This window comes from Euleptes europaea, chromosome 7 (genome assembly GCF_029931775.1).
Source record: "Euleptes europaea isolate rEulEur1 chromosome 7, rEulEur1.hap1, whole genome shotgun sequence".
NCBI lineage: Eukaryota > Metazoa > Chordata > Lepidosauria > Squamata > Sphaerodactylidae > Euleptes > Euleptes europaea.
Genome location: NC_079318.1, coordinates 8,148,557 through 8,163,493, shown reverse-complemented (window position 1 = coordinate 8,163,493; position 14,937 = coordinate 8,148,557). Strand labels below are relative to the sequence as shown.

The following is a 14,937-nucleotide window of genomic DNA, read 5'->3' as shown; positions in this document are numbered from 1 at the left end:
TTAGCCAGGACCTGTTAGTAATTTGTTAAATCCTGTGTGTAAAGAAAATCTAAAATGTTTCATAGATGAATAGCCAGACATTCAGCATACTTTTTAATGTCCTGAGTTTAAATGGAGCCTTCCACTAAAAGACAAAATGGATCAGGGTAAATTTTCTTTATAAACAACGTAGAAATTTGATTCTCTAATTATGCCGTAACACAAAAACAAATTCCCATTTGCCTCATTTTCATATCAAAGGAATTTTATTCTTTTGTTACAATGAATGTCTTTGATTCTCTTATGAAATTCATATGATTCATGTTTTATTTAAAAACATTTTGTTCACATACCTCACTGCCCATTAAATGTTCATTGGCTGAAAAGAGGTCAAACCAGATTTCATTTTTCACTACCACAGGAACCTTAAAAGATAACAGTTTTTATTACTTTCATTATAACTTGTTTAGGAAAAAATCAGCATCAAGAAGGTTACATGTTTTAAATTATGAAGTAACTTGCTACATGTAAAAATTACTTTCAAAATATACGCATGTGAATTTAAAATAAATAGTGCTGACCCACTAGAGTTGCCAGGTCCCACTTCACCACTGGCAGGAGGTTTTTGGGGCGAAGGTGGGGTTTGGGGAGGGACTTCAATACCATAGAGTCCAATTGCCAAAGCGGCTATTTTCTCCAGGTGAACTGATCTCTTTTGGCTGGAGATCAGTTGTAATAGCAGGAAATCTCCAGCAAGTACCTGGAAGTTGGCAACCCTGTGACCTGCATAGGTTAGAAATAGACAATAGTTTTTAAGAAACCTGGAAGCAGTTATGATAGAGGCCTTGTTCCCATGGCAAACACACTTTTTCTTTTGTTCTGTAGTTGTAATCTGGCTGACTAGGTTTTAGAAATAATTCAAAAACCTGCAAAAGCTGGGAAGACACAGGATAGCAGGATGCGTATAAACCTTGGGCCAAGGCCTCTATTATACTCACCTTAAATTAACTGAAAAAATAAACTCTGTAAACAGAAACTTGTGTTTCCTTACTATAATTTCTAATAGCTCACCAGGATTCTTCTTAACAAGTTGTATCATACTGTAACCCTTTTCTGGTGTTAGTTTTTCTCTTGCTTCAGACTGATTTTTCCTTGATTAGTCAGTTGATCCTACTTCATTACACTCTATTTGTACCTCATGAAAGGTTGGAACCTCTACCTTTTCTCATCATCCATTATGTGTAATAACCAAATATTTTCCAAAAGTAAGAAGTCTAGAATGAACATTTTACTTACCAGCCATTCCAAATGAACAATGTAAAAATAAAAAAATAGATAAGCTCTTCAAAAGCCCTTCATATTCCATTATGATAGCTATGGAAGACTTATAGTCTACTTATAGTCAACTGATAAGTAGATTCTAGAAGTCAGTAAACAGCAAGCTCCCCTTCAAGCTAGTAGATGAGTCTTCTCTGCCTCACGGGTGCATCTCAAAATCTGGTGCCCTAGGTGATTGCCTAGGACTGCCAACCTCCAGGTGGGGCCTGCAGATGTCCCAGAATTACAAATGATCTCCAGATGACAGAGATCAGTTCCCCTGGAGAAAATGACTACTTAGGAGAGTGTACTCTATGGCACGACATCCTGACCATAAACACTGCTTCTTCCATCCTTCCCTCACTGACTACCACAACCAACAGAGTCTATGTTGCAGTTCTCTGTTATTCCAAGAGTATGGTGTTAAAGATGATGGCGCATGCCTGGTCATCAGGGTTTCAACTGGCAAGCAGTGTAGCTTTCTGCCATGGAGCCTACTGGTCTATCGATGTTTGCTGAATTGTTTAATTTGTTAGGTATTTGTTTCTTACCTTATTGATTAAAAATTCTTGTGGTCGTCTCCAGGAACTCACTTTTAAAGAAGGTGGTAAATCGATCTTTCCTTCCGGATCTTCAAAGACATGCTGTACAAAATGTGCATTTACAAAAATTAAGAAATAATGAAAGCCTATGCTTATCTTTAATGATGAGATTCATTTACACATAGTTCAAAGAGCAGATGTTTATTTTTTACTAACCATTGAACCACTGAACCATTGAGTAGAATGTCTGCAACACTAGTAATGGTGTAAAAATACTAATGACTGGAAAAATTTAATGTAGAGCATACAGATACAATTGTTCTGAATCCTCAAAGGCATATTGAGAAGCCCCACATCAAATACAAGGAATCCAACATGACCTCACATATTCTAAAATGAACATTTATATGTAATATGAAATCTTAAATACAGCCTGGTCCTGGAGGAACATGTTCAATGGCATGATCAGCCAAACTGAAATACATTTAAATTCAGTTGACTTAAATGGAACATATGTTAGAAGATGCTCAATATCCCCACTGAATTCTATGCTATTCAGAAGTGTTGAGCTTTAGTAAGATTTCCCCCTCCTCACACACACACACTAATATTTAAGATATTTAAGATAAATACATAATAATAAATGCCGTATCTTAACAGTTCTACACTGTAATCTGGACAATTCTACCAACTATTTTGTCAGATTGCACAGAGAAGCCATTGAAATTCATAAACATCAGCACAACTTTAACAGAAAAGAAGAGAGTTTAAGAATGAATAAGGCTTGGCTTCCTGTCCTGAAAACCTCCAGACTAACAAAGACTACAGTCCACAATAGCCATGCAGATTAGCTTTGGATTTCACACATTAACAGATCACTTCAGGATACAATGGTTCCATATTAACATACCACACCCTCATTAGCACATTATCTTGATACTTACAGGACAATGGTTAGCACATTACCTTTATTTATTAGACTTATAACCCGCCCTTCCCAGCAAGCTCGCTCAGGGCGGGTAACATAGTTTTAAAAATACAACAATATACAATATAAATAAACAGTTAAATTCATAATAAAACCATCAATAAAATTCTAAAAACCTAACATGGCGGCGCACAAGTCTAAAAGCTGTAGGGGACCATACAGGTGGCAACCCTTTGCTATTTGTTGTTCCCCTAAGGGGAAAAGGGAGGGGGAGGCCAGTAGATGGTATAAATAATAAGAGCAAATATAGGTGGCTGTCCTCAATTGTAGGCCTGGTGGAAAAGCTCTGTCTTGCAGGCCCTGTGGAAAACTTTCAGATCCCAAAGGGCCCTGATGTTACCAGGAAGAGCATTTCACCAGGCTGGAGCCAGGGCCAAAAAAGCCCTGGCTCTTGTCGAGGACAGCCGCACGCTCTTAGGGCCAGGGACCACCAGTAAATTTTTGTTGGATGATCTTAATGTCCTTCGGGGGGTATACCAGGGGAGGCGGTCCCGAAGATACGAGGGTCCCAGACCGTGTAAGGCTTTAAAGGTCAAAACCAGCACCTTGAACCTGATCCGATACTCCAGTTGGAGCCAGTGCAGATGGTAAAGCACTGGCTTTATATGCTCTTGAGGCAAGGCTCCCGTCAGGAGCCTTGCCGCCGCATTCTGAACCAGCTGGAGCCATCGGGTCAGTCTCAAAGGCAGCCCTACGTAGAGCGAGTTACAGTAACCCAGCCTAGAGGCGACTGTCACATGGATCACCGTGGCTAGGTAAGGGCGGGAGGTAAGGCACCAGCTGCCGGGCCCAGCGGAGATGGTAAAAGGCCGCCTTGACCACGTTTGCGACCTGGGCCTCCATAGATAAGGAGGCATCCAGGATCACACCCAGACTTTTATTAGATAAAAGCCTTTTGTGAATTCTGTTTCGGTTTGAATGTCATATCTTTGTTTTGTGGGGTGTTCATTATACACCACAGTTAAAGCAAATTGGTCTACGAACCAATTAATATGACCATCCTATTATGCTGCAGGCTTGATTGCTCCACTTGCAGAAATAAAAGTATTCAGCCTATTTTTTTTAGTAGGACAAACCACGAGTAACTTACAACTGAAATTCCATAAAAGGGAATCTGAATACCATGGCTAGGAGGCAACGGGGGGGTTATCAGTTCCCACTTTGTGCATCGCGATGCTGGGTTTGATCAACTACTGGTCAGATTGAGCTCTGCTTATGGTGAAGTAATCAGATAAAAAAACAATCCAGCACAGAGCACAGTTAGCCAATGGTTAGTGTTGCATTAGAGCTGGGAGACTTTAAGTTCAAATTCCCACTTAGCCACAAAGCTCTCTGTGTGGCCTTGACTAGTCCCTCTCTCAGCCTAACCTACTTCACAGGGCTGTTATTGTGAGGATGAAACGGAAAATAATAAGCTATCTTGGGGCAATCTGACAGAAATATCTAAATAAATAAGCATAGCAATTCAGGTTGTAACATGGTTACATATAAAATGGTTATATGAATCAACCTTACTGCAAATTACTTTTGAGACCCAAAAAATACAATTTCAAGAAGAGATATACATCTTTTCGAGGGGGTTCAAGACAGTAATTTAATTAGAGGTTTATACCCTGCTTTTTCATGGCTGCCATCTCTTTAATGACTGCAGTCAGCCTGAAGAACAGACAACCCCAAAGGAGCTGCCAAGCAACCTATGCCATGATGATGACGACAATCACTGGGGTCAGACAGCTTCTTTTGCCAAAAGTTAACCAGGTCTCTCATAATGCAATTCCATTTTTGGCAGAAGTATGAAATATGGTCTTTTAACCTTTTCAGCAACTATAAAGTCGCTTACGTTCATTATTTTAACAGGGAAGGGAATGCTCCAACCAAAACCAAACATTTTAAGTCCAATTCTGGTTGCCAGCTCTGGGTTGGGAAATACCTGGAGATTTGGGGGGTAGAGCCTGGAGAGGGTGGAGTTTGGGGAGGGGAGGGAGCTATAATGCCATGGAGTCCACCCTCCAAAGCAGCCATTTTCTCCAGGGGAACTGATCTCAGTCACCTGGAGATCACTTGTAATAGCGGGAGATTTCCAGCCACCGACTGGAGGTTGGCAACCCTAAGTCCAATATAAATTTAGTTATAAGAGCCTCTTTTCAATATCCAATTTACAGTGCAATTCTACTGTAGAGTTATTCCAATCTAAACCTACAGATTTTATTGGTTTCAGGATTACATAGGATTATACTGCCACTGACTTAAAAACTTCAAAAGGTACAGTATTGATGTGTTTTTTTAAAAGTCATGATGTATTTGAAAAAAAAGTCAGAGACCACAGGAAACTTACTAAAATGGGACTTCTTCCAGATTTATCTTTTTCCTTTCCACCTTTCCCTGCATCCCACTTCTCTGCATTTATGTCAGCTTCATTCCATTCTGGCCAGATAGGAAATCGTCCCCTCTTTGCTTCAGTTGAAACAGCTGAAGGACTTACAACAGAGGGAGATCCAGTAAGATACCAAAAGCTGAAATATGAAATTGAAAGAAAACCTGCATTTAATTGACTCTTAGATGTAATAAACTTTCACAATGACTTGTTCTAACTGTAATTTCCTTAATGTTGCTATGCACAGTTTCTTTCTCCAGTCTGAGCTGTGTTATTACCATCTGTACAAAAAGTATCAAAAAGCACTCAAAGCACACTTCATTCAAGCATCCTGCTATGGTCGGTGCCCTTGTTGTTGATTACAAGTCCCATATAACTAGGCTTGCCAGGTAAGGGTTCCAGTGCCAACGCCAGAACAGTTTGTTGTGAACAGACAGATTCAAACTGGGAAGTTTTGACATTGTACACTAATACTGTAGTGACTTGACAACTGAAACCATAGGACATGGGAAATACGTAGTATTTGTCTTCCTAAGCTCCCGCTCCTGATTCTGCCCCAGCAGACCACTGTTTTAATTAACCGTGCAATGCTGAAATGGGTGAGGAAGCGGTGTGACCCGTACAGTGGCACAGGTACCACTTATGTCATCTAAACTGGCATGGATGCTGGCACAGAGTCACGCCACTGCAGGGGAGCCATGCAGAAGCGTGAGCCCTGGCTGCTGGCACAGCCTCGCCAGCAGCATATCGATGGAGCTGAAGGGGGTATTCCGGGGGTGGAATTGCCTTTAGGCAGCTTTTAAAGCCCTTTCGGCCTGAGAACGCCCCTTTTTGCAGGCACTGAGTTACACCTGCTGGTGTAGCCCCATTAAACTCTATGAAGAGTTTCATGGGGTTTTCTTTAAAATACCATTTTGGCTTGCTACACCTGGCAGCAAACTGATCATGGGATGGAGTGGCTGAGCCATTCCCGGGCACACCACAACTATCCCCCCTTCAGGATTGCTCTGTAAGTCAACTGGGCTTGCCAGAAAGTCAGCTCTAGGTCTTGGTCTGAGCTAACTGCAGAACTTGCTTGTCTGTCTCCCTTGTCTTCTCACCATCATCATAATCTTTAACAGGAATTTAAAAATAATCTGAAGCAATAGATCTCTGGGTTCAGACAGGAACAGCACCAAGAAGGATGTTGCTTTAGTCACATGAACCATGATACAAAGCACCTCATGATGAATTGTTTATGAACAGAGGCTTTTCAGATACCCCCTTCAATGGAAACCACCATGCTCTCAGAAGAGAGACCCTCATCAATGTTAGGAGGGGCTCCAAATTGGTCCTCATAAAACAAGAATGGTTCTGTCCTCTCTTCTCCACTCCAGCACGTTAACATTTTCCATTCATACAACATGGAGATGCAGTTGAACCCAGCTGTGGTCTAAAACTATAAATGGATTGCATTTATTTTGAACAGGTGTGATTCACACAATACTTTATGTTCCGATTTATTTTTATGTATTTAATTCAATTTCTACCTCGACCTTTCCCCACCTAAGCGGGTCTCAGGGCAGCTTACAACAACTGAATATACCTTTAAATTCATTGACATAAAACTCAATAATAACAATATAAAATACCATTATATTATAAACCTATGGCACCATTTATAATGTTCCTCCCAATTGAGTCCACCAAATACAGCAGTTGAGGGGTGGGGAGGAGACAAAACCTGACCACCACCACCAGTAGCCCAATGCTACCACTGCGGTGCTGAAACATTCAGTGATTTTAACAGCTCTAGCAGATGGTAATGGGAGACCAGAAATATGCATAACAGATGGAAGGTAGGTGGATGGTTAGAGGCCAGCTGATGAAGGAAACTATCACTGTCCTCAACCATAGGCCTGGAAGAACATCTCCATCTTGCAAGCCCTGAGAAACTGAGCTAGGTCCCCAAGGGCTCACGTCTCTCTAGACAGGGAGTCCCACCAGGCGGGGGCCACAGCCTAGAAGAAGTCCTAATCTGTCCTGGGTGCACCCTCATATGAAAAAACCTAGGAGCTGGCTCACATGATCATGGATACAGTCCAAGGCAATTCCTGGAAAATTTTACCACTGCTGTTAGGGGCATTGTTGCTGACTGTTATCCATGATGCAATGGTTTGTGTGTTATGCTTCTTCATATCAGCGAATAATGCAAAGAAGATCCGGACTTATATGGACAAAAAGCATGGTATGTTAAAAAGGCCTTTAATATCTGTTGAAATGGAATGGATTTTTGTTTGCTGACTGTAAGCCAATGCCATTAGGTACATTAGCATGCCCAAAACAGTAAATTGCAAGATATGGCTCATTTTCAAACTAATGGCTGTGACTGAAAATGTAAATAATCATCAGCATAATGCTCAATGACTCATGTGTGCTCCTGTAATGCTTCCTTTAATATTTTCTATGTTTTCTATGTGCTTACAAAGAAACATTCCCAGCATAAATCTTTGCACTAAAGATATGTGACACCTGCTTATCTGTTCCCAGATAATTTGCTTCTCAGGTACCAGTGGGAAATCTGCAGCCTTGTGCTAGCTTTCCTGAACAACTATAGCTCATCAAAATTCCTCTTACACTTCTCTTGAAAAGGTAGTTATACAACTGATTTACTTATAGCAGATGGCCAACACATGCATGTTGAACAGCTGTGGATGAGAATGGGCATTCAAGTGATATCCTGTTGACTGACACTGGCACTTGGATGAGCCTCCAAATACACATTCAGCCTGGTTTTGTTCTTGATCTAGCTTGCACAAGAGCTCTATACCCAGCCACCAAAAAATTTAATCCCAACCAAAAATCACATAGAACTGGACACAGAGAAGCTTCAGAATAATTGTCTGAGCCAGTGGAATAATCGACTGGCAGACCACCACAGCATCTCTATCCCTCCCACCAACCTTAGGGCAACAAATAGGCAGGCTTGTTTGGTTAGCAGATGGTACTAGCAGGTTTATAAAAGCAGGATGATTGTGAACTTCTCATGACTTTTGTGATTTGAAAAATCCATTTTGATTTTGTTTCTCCTTTGTGTAAACCGAATCTGTGATTTTTTAAGCCATTTCCTGTACGCATACACAATTACCTGTGAAAAGTAATCAATTTCAAAATTATTCACAAATCAATAGATCAATATTACATATTGCATGTATAAATTTAAGTATGAACTATGAATACTGTATAAACTGCTTATTAAACAAGTACAAAATACAAATGAATCTATAAAACTAACATCAAAAAAATGGAAAACTGAAACGCTGACAAAAATACAAACATAAAAAAGAATGACATAAGGAACATTTGCTCATCCCTACTCCATGTCTAGGTGCCACAAATGGCACAGGCAACAAGAGATTGTGAGAATCTGTTAGAAGCCAGAGCCCACACTGCTGCCTGTTCTCTGGCTCAGCAGACTTTAAGGCACGAAGGGAGGACTTCATATTGCTAGCAACATGTACTAGAGTAGGCAAACCACGTGGTGATGATATTCCAAAGAACTGGGATGAGCAAACGAGGCAAGCACGAAAAGTAGTGCTGTTATAATCAAGCTCTTTAATGCGCTTTTTAATTTTGGTGAAAGCTTCAGTTTTCCCAAGATCTAATGACATATCCTGCGAGAAGCCCAACAATGACAATTTCTCATCTAAGATGTTTGCCATGAGGATTTAAAAGGGCCGTGCTTCAGAGAAACTAGGAGCCCCTCAGTGCTAAAGGGCAGCTTAAGTTGTAGCTTAAAGGCAACCAACTATGCCCTAGCTTTGAACAACATTTGGCTAAACTCGGAGTGAAGGGTAACGCCAGCAACACATCGAGGGGCATTTAAGAGTTTTAGTAAAAACTGAAGCAATGGACGATCTGTAGATTCACTGACAACAGTTAACTGGGCTGTATTGGTCTCCCATACAGAATGTGTATGTAAGCATCAACCTGGTAAAACAGTATCTCAGGAACAGGCCCCAGCACAAAGAGAAGGATTCTGCCCAGCCCTTTCAGACACTATCAGTGTCTTCATAAGAAAAAAGGTTTCATGGGATTGATTCACATATTGATTAACCATTATAGAAAAAATCTGATAAAACTATTATCCATAATAGTTTTGTAACTGTTAACATAACATACATGAAGCACATTGAACACCTGAAAAGATTTGTATAAATGCTAAGAATTATTATTTAAATTAAACTTGAAGTACAAAACTTGGTTACAGAGCATGTTACTTTAAATAATGATATTCTGAGATGCATAAGCTACATTTCACTGTAAAGGATGCAAATGTTATAGTAGTATCCAGCTTTAGTTTTGAGTTCCAAGCACTTTCTGTTTTTAAAAAAACAAAACTATTTCTATATAAAATGGCAATAAATACTCTAATAATTACTTTAACATTTTGACCTTTGACCTGTAAGGACAAGCACTGCAGCCCAAAACAACATAATAAGTGAAGTGCAAGATAGACAAATGGACTATTCATGCCATGGGTCTGCCTGCCAATGATTCCTGGGATGAAGAGGAGATGGAGGAAGCCAGCCCCAGCCCTTGGAGGCCGCAGGAAGACCCACCAGACAAGGTGAAGACTCCGTCTGGAGCAGAGGGGGAGTTTCCGTCTAAAGTCAGTATGCCCCACTCTCAGTCTCACAGAGCCCGGATTCTGAGGCTGAAACAGCAGCACTGCAGCCACCAGCCTCACCTGGATTTGCCCTTCTGTTTTGGTCTTTGAACTTCTAATTACCTGTGTGCTGACCATGGACTGTGGCTGGTACTAACATTGTTGCCTATTGTCCCAGGTGCCTGCCTTGAACCAGGACGATTATTTTTGCAGTGTGTGTTATTTTGTAAGGCTCCAGTAATTCATTTTCTTCATATTAAATAGTCTATAGATAATGGTTAAATCTTTATTCATTCCACATGGACATTTCTTCATAGAGGAAAGAATCCTTGTTTGCCGTAACAACCAATTTAATCTGCATAAAGTATTAGCCTAGTAATGGAATTTGTTTTTCACAGTAATACACATTATTCCTACAAAAGTGCAAATGAGTGTCTGACATTTTAAAAATGGGGATCATCTTCAGCTTGAATACTAATGTCAATTGATTTTATGTATTCCTTATACTTCTGAGGTAATAAATCTGATAGTATTCCATAATTTAATTGCACTGCTATAAATCTGCTGCCTGTTTAACAGTGAATTCATCTATCGCTATGGGTTTGCCTAAAGTGTCACCTGATGAGAATTAGGGCCTTTTGACAAAAGAATGTTAACGTTCTTTAATGGTTGAGTATGCTTCATGAATGCAGGGGTGAAGTATGAGATGGGCACTTAGCAGTGTGTGAGAGAGAAATATCCACTTAAATTCCATCTGGTTTGGAACACAGACAGAAAGAGCTGTGTCTAGGCTGGTGACGCGCTTCAGGCTACTCACCGTCTCACTGGAGATCCAGGTCATAAGTCATGAGGAAGACATTCACTTTCACAAGGGTCTTGAAAAGTATCTCCCAGAAACAAAGTCTGGACTATATAGTATGCAGTTATGGATGGGAATTTGTAAAAGAGAACACCTCTTTCTTTTTTTATGATATTAACACTAAGGCCCATACTAGATGTGTCACTGGAAGACACATGAGGGGCATTTCCACAGCATTTTTTTTTTTCAAAAAGAAAAACCATTCGAAGCCCAAATTCAGACTGGGGCAGCAAGGTAGCGGGTAGTGGGATAATACTTCCTCCTCCTCATGCTGTTGTGTTTCTTATTTATCTGGAAATAAACCTCATTATAAAGCTGTAACCCCATGCACACTTATCTGACATAGTTCTGAGTAAGCGGCATTGAACATTTCCAATTAAGTGTATGCAGGAGTACAATGATACCCCTATATCTAACAACCAAGGACTAATCCCCACATGTACAGGCCAATCCACACAACTAAGCCAGTATGATTTAAGGTTCAGCAAACCTGGGCAGACCCCTTTTTTTTTTCTTTTAGAAAATTTATTTAGGAAATAACCCCCTTTCCAAAGATGATGATAACATCTGCACATGTGTAGACACCAAAAAATAAAAGAACTAGAACAAGCAGAATTTGGAGTTGGTGCACAAACACTGGCAACAGCAAGGAGACAAAGAGAGGGGAGCTGGACCCAGCAGCAGGGACAATAACAGTAGCAGGTGGGTAGGCAGGGAATAAGAACCCCCAGTAAGGAGAGTCTGGAAAGGGAGCCAGTGGCTGCAGGAGAATGAGGACCAAGAGCTGCCAGCATCAAGGAAAGAAGGGAGAGGAAAGGCAGTTCATAGAATCGTAGAGTTGGAAGGTACCACCAGGGTCATCTAGTCCAACCCCCTGCACAATGCAGGAAATTCACAACTACCTCACCCCTCACCCCCCACAGTGACCCCTACTCCATGCCCAGAAGATGGCCAAGGTGTCCTCCCTCTCATCATCTGCTTAAGGTCATAGAATCAGCATTGCTGACAGATGGCCATCTAACCTCTTCTTAAAAACCTTCAGGGAAGGAGAGCTTACCAACTCCTGAAGAAGCCTGTTCCACTGAAGAACCGCTGTTAGAAAATTCTTCCTAATGTCTAGGCAAAAATGAAATGGGGGAAGCCTGTAGCAGGGGAAGGGGGAAAGCAAGAGACAGCACTGGGGGGGGGGGGAGACAGAATTTCCCCTCTTCTGACAGTCCTAATTGGTTGTTCCCCTACCACAGGGGAAATGAAGACTGAAATATTAGAATGAATGCTTGTGTATACCACTGACAGCAACATGCTGCATTATATATCCACATATACGTTCCACATCTGCTTTTAAGAGTCTGGGAGTGAACACCCGTTCTTAAATACTGTGCTAGACTTTCTGATTTAGTAACTTATTAAATTTCCAGTTAGCAGGAAGGAAATGAAAAGGGCTGGCCAGCTCCAAAAGCATAAAAACATGGGAACTTCATGTGACTTTAAATCAACACCAAAGATGGTACTATCTGTAGCTGTTAAAAGTCAAGCTATTTCTGTGTAGCATAATGAAGTCTCAGAGGGCTTCAGATAAGAAAGCATCCTGGCATAAATACATACCCAGAAGTCCCTGGAGACAGCTGTGTCATCTCCTCTTCTAGTTTATTGAATACTTTTTATATACCTCAGTAGACATGATGACAATCCAGAGCTTACACAACCAAAACTTCTGCAATCTCAATTGATTCTCAGTTTATAGGCACTTGCCCATCGCCACAGCTCAGATTCTCAATTTATGGGCACTCACCCGTCACCACAGTTCTTTCATACCTAGAACCAATTCACACTTTACAACAAGGGAGGTCATATGATGTGGGAAAGCAGACAATGATCCGCAGTTTCCCAGCACACGTCTCCAGCGGTTTAAAAATATCACTGAGAGCCATCTAGGCCAGCTTTCAATTTCCAACCAAAAAGGAACAGGTAGGTGATCTTTGGGAGCCCTTTCCCCACTTCTAGTACTCAGGGGTTTGCCTCTGGACCTCAAGGTTCCATTTACTGCATACCCACCATGAATTAGTGAACTAACTATTTTATAAACCTATCTAAGCAAGTGACCATCATCACATCCTGTGGTCATGAATTGCATAAGAGAAGTAGATTTTGAATGAAATAATGCTTCCTTTTGTCATTTTGGAAAAAAGCTTCTGATTAATTTTTATGGGTGACCCAATGGAGCCAGAAGCCTACCCTTCCTATTTTACAAGTTTTCCACAACAAAAACTGCTGCAAGTGTGTCAAACCTAGCCACCACTGTCCCATGAAAGAAAGAGTAAAGACTGTGACCACAGCTTAAGTTCTGCAACTTTCTCTGCCTCTCACTTTAAACTTGTGCTGATGCCACAGAAATCTTCCTGACTAGGTTTTCTTGCAGCAGAACACAATTTTATAGCAAGCTTCACAACGTCTGCTGCAGGTAAATTGATGGAAAGCATTATTAAAGACAGAACTGTCACGCCTATAGAAGGGTAAGCCCTGCTGAGCCAAACCCAACATGGCTTCTGGAAAAGTAGGTCCTGCCTCACTAACTGTTTGGAGTTTTTTTGAAAGTGTCAATAAGCATGTGGACAGGAATGAGCCTGTGGACATTGTGTATTTGGATTTCCAAAAGGCTTTTGACAAAGTCCCTCACCAAAGACTAATAAACAAACTTCATAGTCATGGGATAAGTCATTTTATGGATTGAGAGGTGGCTAATAAATAGGAAGCAGAGTGCAGGAATCAATGGTCAGTTCTCACAATGGAGGGATGTAAGCAGTGGGGTCCCTTAGGGATCTGTGTTGGGACTGGTGCTTTTCAACCTGTTTATCAGTGACCTGCAGTTGGGGGTGAACAGCGAGTTGTCCAAGTTTGCAGATGACACCAAATTATTTAGGGTGGTTAAAACAAAAACTGATTGTGAAACACTCCAAAAGGATCTGTCCAAACTGGAGGAATGGCAAATGAGATTCAATGTGAGTAAGTGTAAGGTGATGCATATTGGGGCAAAAAATCCCAACTTCACAGATACACTGTGTTGGCAGCGACAGACCAAGAAAGGGATCTTGGGGTGATAGTGGATAGCTTGATGAAGATGTCAACCCAGTGTGCAGCTGCTGTAAAAAAGGCAAATTCCATGCTGGCCATAATTAGACAACGAATAGAGAACAAAACTGCTGATATCATACTGCCTTTGTACAAATCTATGGTGAGACCACACTTGGAATACTGTGTACAGTTCTGGTCACCACACCTAAAAAAGGATATTGCAGAGCTTGAAAAGGTGCAGAAAAGAGCAACCAAAATGATCAGGGGGTAGTGCAACTATAAGGAGTGGTTAAAACGCTTAGGACTGCTTAGCTTGGAAAGAAGGCAGTTAAGGGGAGATATGATAAAGGTCTATAAAATTATGCATGGTACGGAGAGCTTTTCTCCCTCTCTCATAATACCAGAACACTGTGTCATCTGCTGAAGCTGCAGGGTGAAAGATTCAAAACAGATAAAAGGAAGTATTTCTTCATACAACACATAGTTAAATTATGAAACTCCCTGCTCCAGGATGTGGTTATGGCTGCCAACTTGGAAGTCTTTAAGAGGGGAGTGGGCATGTTCATGGAGGACAGGGCTATCCATGGCTACTAGTCAAAATGAATACTAGTCATGATGCATACCTGTTCTCTCTGAGCAGAGGAGCATGCCTATTATATTAGGTGCTGGGGAACCCAGGCAGGATAATGCTGCTGCAGTCATCTTGTTTGTGAACTTCCCAGAGGCACCTGGTTGGCCACTGTGTGAACAGAAAGCTGGACTTGATGGGCCTTGGTTTGATCCAGCATGACTTTTCTTATGTTCTTAAGCCTTACTAAGGGCAGGTAAAAACATTTTAAGAAATAGCATCGACTTTTTGAAAAGTACAGAGACTCAGATACAGTATTGGGTTTAGAGCAGAGAGACCCAGGTTCCAATCCTTACTCAGTCCTGGGACCAGTTACTATTGACATACCTCACAGTGTTATAAGAGAATAAAATGGAAACGTGAATAAATATAAGGTGGAGTGAGGGGGAAGAGGAAGATCGCGCACTGAGACTTTTAACTGTCAATAACTTTTTAAACAGTACAACGTTCTTAGTACCCAGGTTGACTAAAAAAAAAAAGAGTTCAACAAATAGTTGGAAAGCATGTGTGAGGGTAGCAAGCGGTCCATC

General features: G+C 41.1%; 1 protein-coding gene across 1 annotated transcript in view; it reads right to left on the bottom strand.

The window, feature by feature from the left end:
• The window catches only part of ADGB (androglobin), a 144,461-nt gene that overhangs the window by 128,439 nt on the left and 1,085 nt on the right, over nt 1–14,937 (bottom strand). Inside the window, exons 2-4 of the mRNA XM_056852604.1 lie at nt 5,162–5,339; nt 1,848–1,940; nt 333–404 (exon numbers count right to left, since the gene is read on the bottom strand). Coding sequence (XP_056708582.1) covers nt 333–404; nt 1,848–1,940; nt 5,162–5,339 — 343 coding nt within the window. The remainder of the gene's footprint in view (nt 1–332; nt 405–1,847; nt 1,941–5,161; nt 5,340–14,937) is intronic.